The sequence below is a fragment of the Diprion similis genome, chromosome 3, assembly GCF_021155765.1.
Source record: "Diprion similis isolate iyDipSimi1 chromosome 3, iyDipSimi1.1, whole genome shotgun sequence".
Lineage (NCBI taxonomy): Eukaryota > Metazoa > Arthropoda > Insecta > Hymenoptera > Diprionidae > Diprion > Diprion similis.
This window is the reverse complement of record NC_060107.1, coordinates 12,013,681-12,032,992: the sequence shown is the minus strand read 5'-3', so window position 1 is coordinate 12,032,992 and position 19,312 is coordinate 12,013,681. Positions and strand designations below refer to the sequence as shown.

Below are 19,312 nucleotides of genomic sequence, written 5' to 3'. Positions count from 1 at the left end.
TAATTTATGCACAATAACAATTATTTTTTGTTTTTTTTTTTTCATCAATTTTTATCACTATTGTTAGTTTCTTTCTAGCCCTCTTCATTATACACAATCAATCGTCATGCCGGAAAAAATTAAACTGTATATATATATATATATATATGCATAAATATTATATACATAGACATCGTTTTGTCGTTTTCATTATTAAATCTTCCTTTCTTTTTCCCCCTTTCGCCCCAAAAAGTATTCAATTCCTATAATAACTTGACGTAAATAAAATTCCAGTCGTAGTTTATAATAACGATGTACAAATAATTTCATGCATGTGTTTCACAGTATCGTGTAATAATAATAATAATAATAATAATGCTCGTAACATTTTGTGTGTTTTTAATGTTTGTTTTTCGTATATATCGTTTCCAAATATGTACGTATTTTCATCGCGTATCTATAATAACCACACATATTTATGATAAACATAATCAATATTATATTACACGTTATGCGTTGAGTGTAACAGTGCAGCATTTTTTTTTTTTTTTTCTTCACTTTGTGTTAGTATAGTTGTGCGAAAAAATGTGTGAATCCGCGTTTCGTTCTGAATAACATTCATAACGACACGTACTGTATAAACGTATATGTATAAAAATTTGTTTATACATGTATATACGTATACGAACGTAGAAACACATATTTATGCAAGTTTTGTAGAAAAAAATATTAACGATATCCTGTGACACACCGAAGAAGGGATCGATTTTTTTTTTTTTCTTCTTCTCAAAATTTTTCTCACTTAGCTCACGTTTCCTTATAATTTTGCACATTTTTTTACGGATTTAGTACCTCGTTTTATGTTACAGCGATAATATTACATCAACAATCATACCAAACAGAAATCTATTCTTCCTCTATCACTCCAATAATAATTAACTACATAATAATAATATAATAGGCGAACGTGACAGTTGCTTTGTGAAGTGTAAGTTGTTACATTTTTTTTTTTTTTTTGTGAATTTGGGACGTTGAAGTACGGAAAAGGTGGGAACGAGTTATTAAAATGAATTTATATATCGAGCGGGGGGCGATGAGAGCGACTTTAAACATATATATACATATATATAGATATATATATTAATATGTATATATATATATGTATGTATGTATGTATGTATATATTATGTATAGGCACCGACACATACAGAGATTGATTGATAAACTGATCGTGACTGACTGAGACGGACATGGCGCGGCGACTCCGGTCGAATACATGGTCACATGGTCACATGGTCACAGGCCACCTGCTGGCACACAAACAACACGCGGACATGTTAGTCACCACCACACTGAATAAACAACCTTACCTCCGCTCCGAGCCGCCCCAAAAATTCTCTGATCTTTCACGCAAGTTCGTAGTATCATCTCGCAGCCACAAGAATTTATTTCATTCAACGGAATAAAAAAGCAAAGGCCGATGAGGCGTCAGCTGACGCCCGGCGCAGCCGCCATATTGGATTTCTGGGCTGAAATACGGAGCCTCTCACGAATCTTTGAACCTGAATTACGGTTCGGGTAATCGCTCGAATCGATTGGAATTTGACGTATATGTTCGTTTGCTTCTACAGAATCTGTGTCGACATTATTAGACATGAATTGGCGGTCAGGATTTGACGGAATTCTCGCCAAAATAACAGGTCGCGATCGTTGCTTGGTTGATGATTTTTGACCGATGTACCGAAGTGCAAAACGGAGAAATTACTCGAGGATTCGAGTTCTTGTTGATGCAAAAATGAAGAGCTATGCTGCATCCCAATTTGCAAATGCTTTTTCCCGAGTTGTGAAAGATCGGTGACTATGAGAAGGGCTCGCGCGTTGGATTTAAATTTGAGAGGTACTCTTGCGGGGCATCGCACCATCTTTAAGCCTCTCGTTTTGGAAGATAATACCGAAAAGGTATCGGAATTCGACAAAATAGGGTCGAATGAAAAGCTGGTAGTTTTAAATTAATCATTTCGCCGACATCACAGAATCACAGAAAACTTTTACAAAGTTATCTTTGCTTTGATTTCGTGACAAAAAGTTGAATGACGTCGTAAAGTATGGCAAGAAAAAAACTTTGGATGTTAAATACGATTGCATAATTTCAAGTTGCAGATTTTTTTCATTCGATACTCTTCGGCAATAGAAATAGAAGACTTTAAGAACGAAAGATGAGTTTTCAATCAAGTTTTTGAGCGTTCGATGGGCGATGTCCGTGGTCCAACACCACCCCTCCATTTGACGGTGTTAGTTCTAACTAATAAAGCTTCACAGCGTGATTAATTAACCGTTAGGTGTAAAGAAAATAACATAATATTACAGTAATAGTAAGAATAATGATGATAATAAAAACAGTAGTAGTAGAAATAATAATAAAAATAATGATAATAATCACTTGACACGTCTATACAACAAACAGTCTTTTGAGTTTGTACTCTGATATTATGCCACATGGCAGTGCAACAGCTTCTAAAACGAGCCGAAATATAAAACACTGAAAGCACGTATTAAGTTAGAACACAGATATCAAAGCCTTGCGAGTTTTCCCCTCAACTCAAGATGTTATCTATGTATGTACAACATCTTCCACATAATTGCATAAATAATATATACTTTCCGACTGCAAGAATACTCGCAAGGCGTATTATAGATACAATTATATGCAGGGAGGAATGGTGTTTTTTTTTTTTTTCATCTCTCTCCTTTTCTTCACTTTCAATATATATATACATATATAATAAAAATGAAATATATATAATATATATAATGTATTCTGCATTGTATGCATTATGTGTATAATAATAATCATCTGCAGTGTAAATATGAAATAAATAAATTGATAAATGAATAAATAATTTCACATACTTGAATTATAACGAGTATTCGAGCCAATAACGTACTTTTTAAGCTCATTCCGTCAAAAACTATTCAATAATTATCAATCATTATTTGATCACGTTTATATGTATATATGTAGTATGTACGCATATGTGTTATATTTTTGATATATTTTGGTAACGAGCGTATCGTGATAACGTGTGGTGCATGAATATTCCTATCATGTATAATATGATTTTCAAGAACTGAAGCTTTGTCGGCACGAAGGGTGAGAAAATTGTCAACAATGAAACGCAAAAAAAAAAAAAACAAAAAAAAACAAGTAAATAAAATAAAGATGAAAAACGTGAATAACAACAAATCATCGGTAAAAGTTATTTCACGACTAGTATACGCGTTATTTGTCGAGAGAAAAAAGAAAAAAATTTTTTTTATCAGCAAATAAAAGAATTAAAGCTGTGAAAATAATAGTAATGAATAATAATACTTTGTACAAAGTTGACACAACGAAGTGCACATCACTTTGAAGGTACATGAAGTTCTCCACACATTTTAAGAGCGTGATAAATTAAGCTCTTAAGAAAACGTTAATGACGACATGTAACTACGACATAATGCAGTTAAACGAAACAAAGAAAAAACAAAAACAAAAGAAAAAAAAAACTGTATGTGTATTTCTACGTGAAAAAATATTCCTATATATATATATATATATATATATATATATATATATATATATATATATATATATATATATATATATATATATATATATATATATATACGTAATATACAAAAAGACGAAAAGAAGTCAACAAATCAGCATTGAAGAACGAAAAATCGTACGTATATATATAATATGAATTCGTGTGTAAGCTAAATATATATAAAATATACATATATATTCAACATGAAATGAATACTGGTTTGTTTTTATGCGTAATACATGTAACGAGTATTATATTAAACGTTTTTGTAAATATTTATAAAATAACAATATCTTCACGTGTATACAATGTTTAAAATAATCGTAAACGCGTTTCTAAATTTATTAGCAATTTATTTAATTAATTAATTCGACAAAAACAACATCTGTTGCGTTTTGAAGAACAGGAAAACAAAAAGAGAGAGAGAGAGAGAGAAAAAAAAATTGAATCTAGAAATTGAAGAGATTTTCTTTACGATAATTGAACATTTATACAATAAATACATGTATGTATATCTTAATAACCTCGATTCAAATAAAGTTCTACTAATTGTCTCTGATATATCACAGCAACGATAATACGGCTTGTAATTTTCCTAGTTCGTTTTTCCTACAAACGATGACTAATATCATTTTGGAGATAAAAGTGATGAAAGCTATACAACTGTAAATATTTCTATGTACTTATTATGTACAATAAATAATGTCTTTGGAAAGGTAGCCGACTATTCTAAAACCAGAATTTATACAAGTCAAAGGTATAAGATATGAGAAATAAAATAACAAGGTGGAAGGATCGCTGTCCGGAAGATGATCCTCCACTCATACAATACACAACTCGCGATTTTATTTTCAGCTTTGCTATATACCGCTTTGATAAACATTTTAAATTCTCAACATCTTTAATAGATTGAAAGATGATCTTAGACGAAAGGTGTAGAAAATAAAAAAACACGGTCATTTTTCACCTTTAACAAATTACGGTTGAGGTTCGAATTTGGTCAGTATTTGAAATACAAACACGAAAAACTTCCCGCCAGATGAATTGATGATAATATTTCTTTCCGTTCGCTTCAAACTTTCCGACGCTAACCTATAATGATTCTGTAAACGTTTTCTTGTCACAATATTAATTGTTCAATGAGAATTTTATTTTAGAAAGTTTTCGTTAATGGCTCGGGACCTGTTCCGATGTTTTTCTCGTGTTTTGATGGGTGATTTGTGTTGTAGTAGAAGGTACCTACGATAATCGTTCGACGGTTAGTAAGGCCTTGATGCTTCCTTCGACCGTTTCAGCTGTACTTTGAGTCGCTTAGTGCCAATCTGGAAGCCGTTCATCGCCTGAATGGCTGCCTGGGCACTCGCCGCGTTGTCGTAGGATACGAAGCCTGAAATTAACAATAAATGTTGTCATTCGCATGCGGCGATTTAACGCGATGTAGCAGTCCTACCCTTACCGACCGAGCGAACTCCTCCGTTTTCTCCTATATTGAGCGTTCCAACCAAGAAACGCTTTGCCGTACCGATCGTGTGCCCAGCTGATCGCAAGAGCATCTTTTATTTACGAAATTATTGTAACGACTAGTTTTCATCTAGCGGCCTTAATATTGCATGAAAACAGTCTCACGATGTTTCATTTTAATCCTCATTCTTTTCGCTCTCGCGGAAAGTCCGTCAAATATGCACTTTTTCCCATTCCGTTCGTTTGTTTGTTTGATATAGGAAGAAAACGGATGAGTTCGCTCGGTCGGTAAGAGTAGGGCTGCTATATCGCGTTAAGCCATTCCGCTTTGCAGCAATCTTGGCAAACATGGCGCCTGGTGAAGTGATCAGCTGATCGTTTCCGACTGATTACACGGAAGTCAGACATCAGAAAATGCCACGCAAGCTGCCAAGTTTTAGTTTTGTTGCGTAGAATCAATCGACAGCAGAAGATTACGTGAAAATCGAGTTTTGAAACTTGATGTGAAACTTACCGAAACATTTGCTCAGGTTTGTCTGCTTGTCGATGAAAACCTTCGCCGAAACAACGTTGCCGAACGGCAGGAAAGTCGACGCGAGATCGGTGTCGCTAAATTCTTGAGGAAGGTGGTAAATGAATAGGTTTCCACCCTCAGGGCCTTCGATCTGTTTCCCGGCGGGACCGGAAGTGGAATTCTGAGCTGCCGCCGCCGCGGCGGCGGCGGCTGCAGCGGCTCCGGTGAACGCCGGAAACCCTGGAAAATGAAAAATGGTTAGAGGGTCGAAAAATGTTAAAGAAAATTTCTATCGTCCAAGATTCGCTCTTTAAACTTGTGAAGCGTACTTATTAACTACAACACCATAATGATAATAATGAACCAGCCGAATGAGATATAAAAATAAATAATATTATCACATGCTGAAAGTTACTAACGAGCATAATTTTAATTGCGTTATTATTATTATTATTATCTTTATTATGATTATTATCACAAGTCACTATCGTTATTCGTATACACACATAATAAAATAAGAGTCAGAAAATCTACAGAAATGAGTGGCTTTTTTACTTATAATAATTTTTTTTTTGTTTTGTTTTTTTTTGTAGAAAAACGCCGTATATCATAGGTACAGTCGATGTATCGGGTGTTTCACAATTGTATTTATCCAACATTTGTTTCAACTTGTCAGATATTTTTTCTACGAATCGATCACTGTCACACTTTTGGCTCAAGTGCCTGGCTACGTTTTCAGTAAATGTATCCCTTGCGCGTAGCAAGATCGGCGCCGCAGTGTCTAGATTATATTTTTATGTCACTGGTCAAGTCAAGCTGTATCAAATTCCGGCTTGACACAGTAACTCGTTATCGTGCAGAAATTTCTCAAATTTAATCTTCTAGAGTGGAAGAAAAAAAAAACTACCAAACGAAAATCTGATTCTTTTCAAAATTAAAAATTTACCACAATTTCAACTTTTCTGTACAAAAATAATAAAATTATTCTTCATATTCATCTTCATTCTTTGTATTTCTATATAATTAATTTTCACTTCCAGTGTTTTATTTAATTATTTATGTTTTTTCTTACGAGTCATTTTCAAATGCAAGTTATGTAGACCTTTTTTTTCATTTTTTTTTTATTTTTTTATTCCCATTCGTGGCGTACATGTTCAGATATATTTTCGTTTTTTCTATGCCAAAGAAACAATGATGATTATATGGGATTTTTCCGGAAACAAATTATTTTTGATCTTCTTAGCTGCATGTAAGACTTCTTCAGGAGTGAAGTACTCCACCTCGTTGTTTATTTGGTGCATTTTTTTCACAAAGACAAAAAAAAAAATAAAAAAAATAAAAAAAACAATTGAAACTAAAGCTGCAGAAAAAATGCAGTCTATGAGGACAAGAAAATATAACCCCAACTGCCAGCGCCGACAGCTTAAGCAGAACGAAGTTGCCGCTATTTGTGAGGCACATTTACGAGACGGGCGGTAGAGGGCGCTACTGTATGGAGGCTATTCGCCTAATAAGTGGGCAAAAACAGTTTTTGTTCTCGAGTGGAAAAATGGTTCGCAATCACCCAACGCTCACGTCATTCGTTGAGAAATGACGTGTTTTTTTTTTTTTGTTTTTTTTTTTCATCTTCAGTAGGCGGCTAAAATCACGTATTTTTACATTTGAGTTGGGGAAAAAAAAATTTCCGAGATTATTACCAACACGGCGTGTAGGGAGACTGATTTCCTTTATAACATGTCCAATCGGAAATGTATTTATATTACACATTTTACTTATTTAACTCTAGCCCACACGTGAAAATTAGAATGTAAAAAAGCCAAATAAGTAGTGAGAAATAATAAATTCAATCGCGTCAGGCAAAAGTAAATATGGCGACAAGGTGCGACGATGTAGGCGCAAAAAAAAAAATATATAAATAAAAAATAAAAACAAAGAAATAAGAGGAAAAAAAATAATCAACTACGGTCATTTCATGATATTACTCACTATGCAACTCTTTCTTTTCCACTGTCACCGTTGTCTTTCCAATGAGAGCTTTAATTCGAAATATTCTCATCAGATACCGGAATACATGTATTATTTCCATCATTCTTATGATTATGGAGTAAGTCATGAATCGAGTTTAAAACATAATGTTTTTTTTTTCAATATAATATCAAGTTAGTTCTGTTCGATAAAATTACTTGATAATATTGATCAAACAAGCGTTTCCCAAAATTAAATTATTATTGTTTGTATTATGAATATGACTAACCTGCATATTGCTGTAAGCTGGAATAAGCGTTTGTCAGGGAATCCTGGAGGCCGTTGAGAGGTGCTCCTGTTAGGGAGTTCAGCGCCAATGACGTCACAGGACTCAAGCTGCCTCCGGTCGACCCTAGAATAGCGTGTATTGATTTAGAATTTTTTTTTTTCTACACTTATTCGCAAATACCATAACTAATCAGGGTGAGATTTCTGTTCGAAAAATGTTCTAAAAAAAACACAACTTGTGTGAAGAAAGCGAAAAAAGATTTTATGTACTCATAAAACGATTGTGAGAATTGATAAATGACGTCATTATCTTATTTACGTAATATTGGAGTTCATGAAACGACTGTTGATGCAAAAATTCTCGACTTCTTCTGTGTTTCGTTTCTTTTTTTAATTTCAGTACAAAAGAATCTGATATTTATGTTTTAATAAAAAACGAAAACTCGATGAAACATTCTTTAACCTTTTCTGTTCACCTATATTTCGAAAATGAAAAATCAGGTTTCATTGTTAAGATATTCAAACTTTTTAAAGAAATTTAACAAATTTCTTTCTACTCGTCGTATAAAAAAAAAAAAAAACCCTCGTTTAAAACATCAGAGAGGAAAAGTGAAAGGAAACAAAAGTAAATCCTTCGTCTACGTGATCTACGTGAAACATAAAACTAAAAAGCAACGATTTGTGCAGCGATTTGAGCAAAAATAAATCACAAGATAATAACCATAATAGTAAAAACTAAAACACCAGAACCACACGTGTACAATAAGTATATTATATAAATACATAAATACACAAAATCGAAGTATACGTAACCTATAACTGATCTTTGAAAGTTATGAAAACAAAACTGTGGCGAATATATACAAATTCTCGTCAGTTCAGAATAAACAGAACGTGAATTGTATAAAGAGATAGATTGGATTGGAAATTGTGAATGACTTGTTCCGCACCTCAATATTTAGATTAGACATAACTAGCGAGTCAATCATTGCAGTTTTAGGTTAGAACGATTGTCAAGCAAGATGGCCGCGCAACGGATAGATAATGGAGAACTTAATTGAGGATCAAACGTTAGGTGTACAAAAGTTAAATAAACTTTGATTCGAGTAAAAAATTGCTGCGAAATCGTACGAATCAATTGATTTTTTTTTTTTTTTTTTTTTTTTTCTAAAAAGTTCTATGCTATTTTATATTATAAGTTAGGCTACTGCGTATAAAGACGGTGGAATATATTTTATGGAAGCAAGAGTTTATTTCGGTATAAATTTCAGGCACAATGTCACTTCGTGCTATTTTCATTCAACTTTAAATTGCAACACGCCAATTATCTGTGGATATGTGTATAAATTATTCAGACTCGAATTATGCGGCGGCAGTCTGTTATTGTAGAATATTAAAAGCGTGGCGATTTTATGGGTAAATATGTGTAAGATTTTTGCCATCCTATTTACAAGAATTAAGTTCTGCGTGTATTCTCGTTTAGTGAAATTTAACAGTAAAAAATACATTCCAAAAATTTACTCAAACCTTAATTAATCTCTCAAGTCTTTGAGACGAACAAATTTCAATTATTTAATGTGCGCCGAATATGAAGAAAAAAGTAAGCGGGATAAAATAAAAAAAAATTCATAATAGTGAAATAAAATTTTTTAAACACGTACAAGAAACAAACATTTTCAAACTATGCAAGATGTTTAAAAAGTTGTTATTAATATTGCAAAACACGCTTGTATTCAGAAGAGATTAAATACTAATTCGAGTAGGAACAAAATTTTTATCCTGTATAATTATTGATTTTCGAATAATTTGCTTAATGAGATTAACTGAGGTTGCGAGAATGAAAGAGAGAGAAAAAAAAAAAAAAACACCAAAAGAATGAGTAAGTCTCGTCGACAATAATTTGAAAATAACGTTAAGAATTTCTCTACCAATTTATTCAACGTATATAAATTAAAAATGCAAGTTTAATGTAACGTATAAGATTATATTGAAACGTGTAATTTACGTATAAATTAGGAACACCGATGGTGAAAAAAAAGAAAGAAAATTAGCACAATACCAAAACTTACATATATAATATATCTATATATACATATGATATATGATACATGATAATTAAACTACGGCAAGCTTTGGATTAGATAGAGTTGAACAAAAAAAAAAAGGAAAAGGAAAAGAATAAAACGAAATAAAAATTGCAATGCAGAAATTATTTAATATGCAATGCACCGTTCCCATGCTGCACTATGTAAAATACTAATAGACTTGATAACGTTGATATGCATTCGACGTGTAACTAAATTTCAGTACACAATCAAAGTACTTCCTCTCACCTGTACTTCCCGTTTTTCCAAGTAGCGCAGCTATATCCGGAAAACATATAATAAGTCGTTAAAATATAATTATATATTTATATCTAGGTTGATGTGGTATATTTTTTTAAGCCTAGATTAGTGGGTATATATTGAATATGTTTTTTTTTTTTACGCTGCGATGACTGATAGTTTAAAAATAATTTCTTCTTTCTGAAAAAAATTCTAAAGATATTTGAAAACCGAAATGTTTGCCAAGCGGTTTGAAATCGAGATGAAAAAGTAGAATTTAAAAGCATAAAAAAAAAAAAAGAAAATAAATAAAATAAACTAAAGAAATAAAGTGAAAACTTAGGGAAATTGACAATTGGCTGCTAGTTATTAGTTCTATTTTTATTATTTATTTCACACCGAAGATGTTGAAATCCGTCCACTCAAAGTCTTATGATATCCAGATGCACGTAAAATTTTACGAACGTCAATACAACGTGTTAATGGTTAAACACACACGTTTTGTTGTTTCAAAACCTTCGGGGTGCGATAATCTTGTTCAAAGTATCATCGAATGGACCGATTTAAAATTGGATGACTCGTTATTTTACATGAAAAACAAAATTTCTCATCAATTATTCCAACCGTTTGGTACATAATATTATAAATCGAGCGATAATAATTTTTCCCTAAACATAATTCCATCCGTCGATATTTCGCTTCATGTTTGTTAAATTTTATAGTCGTAAAAAAAATATTTTCACGTAATCGGATTAGGTATATAACCGCTGGAATACCACGAGGTATAATATGCTCAATATTCACTATAGATGTAAATTTATGTATATTGATAATATTGCTCGATATGTATTATTATAAATACATTTTGTATTTATCATATATAATATATTATATATTTTGTGTGCAATACACAATCCTTTCACTGGTTAGAGACGTATTTGATACGGGGGATTGAGATGGAATGGGGTGTTGCTCAGACATTATTTGCAGCGAGGTTTTAATTGTTGTCACATTTCGAAGAGCCGTTCAATTAGTCATATTTCTACGTAATATGCAAATTTTGCGTTGCAGGAAGACGCAGAGGTTGCCGATTTGCTATTGAAATTGCGGTACAATCACACGTGTTATATATATATATACACAAGATCCGATATTGCAGAAATATTGAAATAATATTAAATTCAACTGGAATATTGCTAAGTTTTGTTGATCTACTTTGTGATAAACTGTGAGCAAATCTTTAATTTGAGGATTTAATTTGCAACAAAATGTTTCTTCGATATTTATATGACCTCAAAAACCAAATTTGGTGGCTTTTTTCAATGTGTCTGCACAATATTTCAAACTTCGTGAAGTTACGTTGCTGCAATGTTTCCGTAATATTTAAAATTTGGTGGAATTAAAGTCCAGAAATGTGTTTGTAATATTTTGAAGCTTGCAGAGTGACTTTTTGCTCTATGTTTGCAAAATTTCAAACTCTGGAAACTTACGTTACTGCAATATTTCTTCAACGTGTCAGATAACTATGGGTTTGCGAGTCAGAGTTTCCAGAATTTTTCAATTGTAAAACAATTATTAAATCATACAAACGTTGTTGCAAGAACTATATAAAATGTGGATGAATGAAATAAAAAAAACTGTGAGTATTGGTATAGAATCACCCATTTACATGCTGAGTTAGTTCTGTATCTATGTATGTATATAAATTTTATACATGTGTATATATATATATATATATATATATATATATATATATATATATATATATATATATATATTTATAAAAGCGTTAAATTGTAAGTTAAGCGACACTGAAGGTGAACAAGAATTTTATTATGCCGTCCAACAGTGCACTTAAATCACAATGAAGAATTTTTTTCCAACTGACGATGAATACTAAAACTGTACGAAACCGAACCCACTGATAAAGTTATTTTATGCCACTTCTACGGTTAATGCATCGTACGTTAAATCTTCAAAGTTTGGGACAAAAGTTTTCCTGTTTAAAAACTCTCAATTTCCAGTAAATTGAAATTTACAAAAAATATAATCACGTTCTCCATAATTTTTGATAGAGTATATCCAAGATTTAATTGGACAAACTTTCTACCTTACAACTCGTAAACTTCGCCTTTGATAAAATCACTGCTTTTCGTAATGTGCAAAGTGTGAAAATGTTTCTTCTTTATGATTCATGATTTTTCTTTTTTTTATTATTTAATTTTTTTTTTTATTTCACATAAACCGAGAAATGCATATAAAATTGTAAGGTCGATATCAGGCGCCATTGATCGTGACTTCCGGTAGTCTGTTTTCCGTTAGACGCGTTAGAGTGAGAATAATTGCAGTTTGCAATCTGACGCAGCTGTCATTAGCAAAATAATGACAACAACAGGAATAATAAAAACAACAACAACGATAATAATAATAACAACAACAACAATAATAATAATAATAATAATAATAATAATAATAATAAGCGATACAGAAATCAAACCATCGTTAGTCAATGCTTCGCTAATGGGGTTATCGATTAAATCTAGTTTAGTAATTGTTAATACTATACCAGGCAGTGCGACACGTACATAGCGACATACCTGCAGTCGAATTTGCCAACCCGCTCAGCGCTGAAACACACGCAACCACATAATTGTATATCAGCATGCGTCGTCGATGTTTAGTTTCGAAGATTTTTCATGATATTTTCAAGAAGTCAGTTTTGTAAAATGCCCTTTGAAGAAGCAAATTATTTTTTCAGACACACAATAATCTTAGTTCTCTCCGTATGGAAAAAAAAATTAGAGAAAACACAGAGAATAAACAGTGAAAACGAAATGAAAATTTTACAGATTTTTATAAAGCCTGTTGGTATTTTCTATGAATTAATTTAACTGTTATATCGTTGTATGTATATTATTATTATTATAATAACGTAGAAGCAAAAGCGACAAAAAATACTGCATGCAATAAAGTAATAATAACAATAATAATTGCAGTAACGATAATAGCAACTATGGTAATAATAACAGTGATAATGATGATTGAAAGAATAAAGAAGAATAAAATTAAAAAACAAAACAAAAAAAAAAACTGATTTAATTAGTTTTTTTTATAATTATTTTTTTGTATCTAAGCGTTTCAAAAGTTAAAAGCTTAACCACCAAAAAGTATGATATAATCGAATTTTTTTAACTGACGCGAATATTTACACATTCAACTACAGGGAGAAATTACTTTTCAAAGTAATTGAGGATTAATATTGGGTGAGGCGAAAAACAAAAAAAAATGTGCAAAGAAGCAAGGATTGTGAAATTTTGGATTTGGCGGGAGGAGTTTAAGGATTCTGATTCTTTTTCTTCACTCACTGTTTGGAGAGACTTGGAGGTTTCCGTTTCCGCCTGTCATGGCAGCCAGAGTGACGAGGTTCTGCATACTCATCGGCGACACTCCAGCCCCTGTTGAAAAACAAAGGAATACTTTAAATTAATCGAGTCATTTTTTCAGTTTTTTTTTATCATTGTTGTTGCAACTTCCGGCGTAAGCATTGATACACGTACACGGAACTTCGCTCCAAACCAATAAAAATTTTCATCAATCTCAAGAACATTTGAACCAAACGAGAAATAATTTTTTCAAAAGTTTACCAAGAATTTTCAAAACAGTTGAAACTTTGAAAAAACTCTGAATATTTGTAACTCAAAAAGTGATCTTATACGGTAATTGAAAAAAAAAAAAAAAAAATGTAATCAACGCTTTTGAAAAAATTTCAGCGAAACCAAAAATGGTAATGATCAAAATTCGTTGATTTGGCATGAAATACTCGATGTGTAATGAATGGTGAAATGTTTAAAAAAAATTTTGGAAAACCTGAAACTTCCGCCGCTTTCGCCTATTACTTCAACATATCGTTCGCTGGTAGTTAATTAATCAACCCTCGCTTTGCCCCGTTGCAGAGTGATCTACCGTCTAAGGGATGAATTGCTCTAATTAACCCGACGTCAACGATCCTTGGACAATAAATTGCCTCCCCCCCGATTGATATAATCTAATTAAATTCAGCATGTAGATAGGTGTGCGTGTTTCAATCGTTGATTAAAAGTTGTACAGAGCGTTGGGGATAATTGGAATTGACGAGAGAAAAGAAAAAAAGGAAAAAAAAAAAAAACAATCGGAGTTATGATCCAAATATTAGTGCTCGGGGTTTTTACCCGAGAGCTTATGGAACATTATCGAGTTGTACTAATAAATGTGGGATTCAAATAAAAGTGTCGATGAACTGACAAAAGTTGGTTAATAGTAATGAACTACGGGGCGGGGTTGAAATTCCGAATTTGATATGTTCCGAAAGCGCCAGATTCATGGCGATCAAATTTTGAAATATCAGTCCAATAAAAAATAGTTTTACACTCAAAATCAGCACTGGATTTAATTAACGAATATTCAAGTTATGGTAAAAAATGATGTATCCACAAATTAAAAAACTGTACGTTCATGAAATTTCAGCGACGATTAAAAAAACGTTTCATTATAAATCTGATAACCCGTATGATTTAAAAATAATCGTCTTTTGTATTTTCTAGGGACAGTTTAAACAAATTATTCATTTACTTCGGCGAAGTTCTTCTGTAATTATTATTTTATGATATTGGTATATTTTCTGAAAATTATTTAAGCCCTATAATTCGTTGTGATTTGAAAAATGTTCTAATTTCCTCACGCCTTTTAACGCAACGACTTTAATTTGAATCCGTTAGCCCATAATGAAAAGACTAGTTGAATATTCTCGTTTTTGAATTTATTGCTGCAGTTTTCTCATCAAGATGGGATCTTCGTTGTAAAATGTGGATGGCAGAGAAGGATGACTAGCGGAATGCCTTAAAAACAAGCTTGGGACATTAATTTCTTCTCCAATCTTGAGGTCCAGAGCCTCTAAAACCCGGAACACGTTTCCTCCTCGACGTAACGTCCGACTTAGATGCAGCTAATAGACGCCATAAAGTTACCGGGGCTAAAGCTCATGGAAGCGAATCCCGTCAAGATGGTTAAACTTCGGATAAAAATGCGCTCGTTAATCTCTTCGACTTGGTGTCTCAACTTTTACACCGTCGTGAAAAATCTCTGATATGCCTGCATCGTTTATTGCTACACCGTTTTTCATTATCTATAACTATTTCGGAATTCGTATAACCCAAGGAATTTAATCTTGATAGTATAAAAAAAAAAAAATCAGATTCAGACAAATGTCAATAAGAAAGAAGAAGGAAGGAAAAAACCACTAACAAACACTTAGAAGAAGAAGAAGAAGAAGAAGAAGATACTTCAATCTCACATCGATATAAATATTGGAAACTGTCCTCATGACGTCAGAGCCTGGTTGTCACCGCCATTTTTTTCCCACATAACCTAAGTTTTTAATTTTTGATTTTTTTATAAATTTAAAGAACGACTAATTAACTCGTTGAGTAAAGAAACAGAAGATAAAAAAAAAATTTCACTCCTATTTTACATGCTTGACAATTATTTAATATGCAGTACATATATCGAGAAAATCGTAAAAAATCAAAATCAAAATCATAAATTACAGTGTGCGAAAAAGCGAATGGGTTAATAATTTAACCTTAGTCTGGAGAAACGTTAAAATTATAAGATTTTGAAAAAAATATCATCGAACTACGAACTACAAGGGTGAAAAAAAAATAATAAAACTTGACGAGCACTAACCGTACTCACCCGCCGAGTTGCTAAGAGACGCCAGCGTCGCCAGGCCCTGTAAATTGGCGGGGTTGATTTCCGGAGGACTCGGTACAGTTTGGGGTGCTGCGGGAGCCGGCGTTCCTCCCCCAAGACCAAGGTGCTGCTGAAGCAGAAGCTGGTGCTGAACACTGGACAGAGCGTTTGCATTCGCCGCAGCGTTTGCAGGTGTGCCAGGATTCGAAGTAGCTTGAAGCTGCTGCAGAAGTTGGAGCGAAGTCGGCGCCAACGAATGCGTTTCGTTCTGAAATGACGATAAGTAGTTTTATACAATGCGAGCATGTTTTCCGCACACAAGGTACCAGATTCTATGACGATAGAGTGAGCTGCGAATGCGCATGCGCGCAACACAGTGCGCATGCGCCGTCGTAAACGAATCTGACATTACGCGACCCTAACCTCAATTTCGTGCTTCGTGAAAAAGTGCGTAACACACTTTTGTTGTATAAAGAATTGTGTGTGGTTTGACATTGGAACCTTGAAAGCATAATAAGCTAGTACATAACAACAAAATCCACGCTCTTTTGTTAAAGCATGTATGTACGTGTTTATTTTTTTTACTCGCCGAAGATTCAGTTCAACTTTATACTCAGGTTTGACAACCATCTTTAAAATATGAGGTTTCGAAAGGGAACGTTTTTTTCATCGCAGAACGCACATCATTTCAAGGCTTAATATAAGGTGCGATAAATGAAGCAGGTACAAATGTGTGGAGTCTCACTAGCGGACATTTTTTTTTTTTTTTTGAGCTTTAGAAAGTTTATAACATTAATTTTCACTCGCGACAAAAGTGGACATTCTTCTTAATACTCAAGTCGAATACAGTTCCGAAACGTAATAGTACTTGTTTTTTCATAGTGATTTTTCAACGTCGATTCTTTTGCGTCAAAAACACCCGAAATTATATTTTTTCAAAAGGTCAAGGGGTAAGGTCAAATTGAGCGTGACTAATGCTCAATTGACCAAAAAACAAACTAATGAATAATTGATAACTTTGGAATTACGAACAAATAAACCAGTTCTCAATTCGGTAAAACAAAAGGAGTAAGAAATAAAGAACTCTATAGCATTTTCAACAACTGTTTGGTAATCGGTAAAAACGATGAAAGTACAAGAGAAGAGATATTAATCAATTCAAAAAATACGAGCGCGAATATGCTCAATATTTTCATTTACCAATAATAGTTTTGAATAGTCTTGACTCGATAGTTTCAAGTTTCGGAACTAAATTACAAGAATTTCGAAGCGTATTTATGGGAAATTCGCAAATGAAAAGGGAGACGAGACGAAAAGGAGGTCGGAAAATGAATCTCACGGGTTGCAAGAGAGTGATGGTTAATTTTCAAAAAGCGAATATGTAGTTCCATCGGTCGGTGAGAGACGCTGAAAGGCAATTTAGTGATTAAAAGGAGCGAGGGTAGAGTTCGCTGCATGGCTTCAGCGTCGAAGCGAGTCGACGATATTCTCAGGGACGAAATCATTCCGTCGATAACTACGTTTGACGAAGTAATTAAGCAGAATTTTGTTTCGCTCAGGTTTCTTGACGACACGTTTCCTCTTTGCCTGGCTCCCTAGCCTTTCCTCTTGTCATCGGAAAAGCCCGAGTCCCTCTAAGTGCTTTGACGTCGACGTTGTAGGGAAAGAAGAACATGCTACTGAAATTTCCCCAGCATTCTCACATAATTAACTGTATGGTTTAATTTAATTCAATCAGTGACTGTGGGAAGCTTGAAAACTTCTGCTATCAAAAGGACGAAAACCATGATCATGAGGGTCAAAAATGTTCCGTGACAGGGAATCGAACTCCTGGATTGGTAACGACTATAAAATGGCCACTATTGTCGCAGAATAGCTATTTATGTGGCATGCCCGTAAATTGCCTGTTTTTGTGGCAAGGATAAAGATTTCAGGACGAACTGAAGGCGAGCCGGAAGTGAGTACTGAAATTATCCGAGCCAAAAAATGGTTTACGGGCATGCCACATACAATATTTTTTACGGTATGAGCATTGAAAAGCAAAACGAAGAGTGAGGTTATGTCACGATCTGTTCGACGAAGATACTTTATTCGGTAGTTTGGGATGCGCACTTCGAACTGCGCGTCAAAACTGCGGAATAAAGACTTTATTCCGCAACTTTGTTCGCTGCCGTATAAAGCGTCACTTTACGGAACGAAAACTGCCACAAAAAGTGGACTTTTCAATGCCCATGCCGTAAAAATTATATTGGAGGTTCAGTTGCTTCTTCCGTCGTTGTATTTTCCACCTCAAAGACTGTAGGACGGTCAACATCCTTTCATTCAGGTTTGTTCCAGAGGGATTTCAGTCTCGAACAAGTATTTCACAGCGTGTTTATCACTGTCACCATGTGAACTTGATAGCTACTGGTGACTTGTTCTTATTTTTGATTAGAATAAATGGTTTCTTGATAGTAAACTTAGCGATCGGATCATCTTTCCACGGCAAAGACAACAAAACTTTCTTGGGGAAGGAATTCGACCGGAAATAAGGGGTTTGAGGATTTGACGAATATTACTAAGTTCAAGTTCAGCATCTCCTCGTCTCGGTAAAAGATTCGAAACCCGGGAATAAGGCTACTGTAGTGGCATTCGATACTCACAGTCGTGAGGTAATGAGGAGCCATGTTGACACCTGCAAGGTTCCAGAGGTTGGCCTGTATCTGCTGCATCCTCTTCTGGTCCTTCTCTTTCTGCGTGTCAGCGAACTTCACAACCAATGGTGACGAGCATCCCTGTAACGGAAGGAGATACATTTTTTCTATTGTATTTGTTATTGCAAGGATACACAAAGATCGGTTTCAGCTGAAGGTGAAACAGTGAGTTCAAAAACGAAGGTAATCAAAAATGCAATCATGATAGTTAATCATTTTGCGCTCGAGTTACACGCGAGAGGAAACCTATTTTTCTTTTTCTTTTTCTCCCGTGCTTCTGTGACTGGAAATATTCATGATATTGAAATGGTGTCTGGTTCTGAATTGCTTCGAAGGAAGACAGTGAGCAGCAGAAGTAGCCAGAATCCTACAACGTCTTCCCATCCAGACGCTATGTATAACACTCGACGAGATGCGTATAAATAAATGCATAATACACTCCCACTTTTCCAACGCTCTTCTGCTTCGTACATGAAAGATTTAAAAAAATCACAAGCGAACGCTGCAAGTCGAATTTCATACTTAGAATGCACCAGACTGCGTCATTTCGAAGATCTAGCTTCAGACAACAAGTTTCCGCGTTCCAACCAAAGTTCCAATCTCACTGGTCACTGCGCCTTTGAAATGTTCGTATTTCTAGATTACTTCATGCAGTAAATGGTTTGAAGTACTGGAGACAATCACGAATAGATTAAACTGCGCTATTTCAGTCCAACAGGTACGAACCTCGTTCCAAATTTTCATCCTAAACGGCACTACACGTGATTATCA

The 19,312-nt window shown here is 33.8% G+C and overlaps 1 protein-coding gene across 12 annotated transcripts in view; it reads right to left on the bottom strand.

The window, feature by feature from the left end:
• Window positions 1-1,151: 1,151 nt before the first annotated feature.
• The window catches only part of LOC124416810 (CUGBP Elav-like family member 2), a 296,524-nt gene continuing 278,363 nt past the window's right edge, over window positions 1,152-19,312 (bottom strand). For 5 of the 12 annotated variants that reach the window (XM_046898149.1, XM_046898152.1, XM_046898160.1 and 2 more), the window contains 9 exons: window positions 18,491-18,622; window positions 15,843-16,116; window positions 13,487-13,576; window positions 12,707-12,748; window positions 10,131-10,160; window positions 7,799-7,921; window positions 5,545-5,784; window positions 4,813-4,956; window positions 1,152-1,289 (listed from right to left, as the gene is read on the bottom strand). In XM_046898149.1, coding sequence (XP_046754105.1) covers window positions 4,829-4,956; window positions 5,545-5,784; window positions 7,799-7,921; window positions 10,131-10,160; window positions 12,707-12,748; window positions 13,487-13,576; window positions 15,843-16,116; window positions 18,491-18,622 — 1,059 coding nt within the window. In that variant the 3' untranslated portion in view covers window positions 1,152-1,289; window positions 4,813-4,828. The remainder of the gene's footprint in view (window positions 1,290-4,812; window positions 4,957-5,544; window positions 5,785-7,798; window positions 7,922-10,130; window positions 10,161-12,706; window positions 12,749-13,486; window positions 13,577-15,842; window positions 16,117-18,490; window positions 18,623-19,312) is intronic. The other 7 variants (XM_046898153.1, XM_046898150.1, XM_046898154.1 and 4 more) reach the window with 7 other exon arrangements.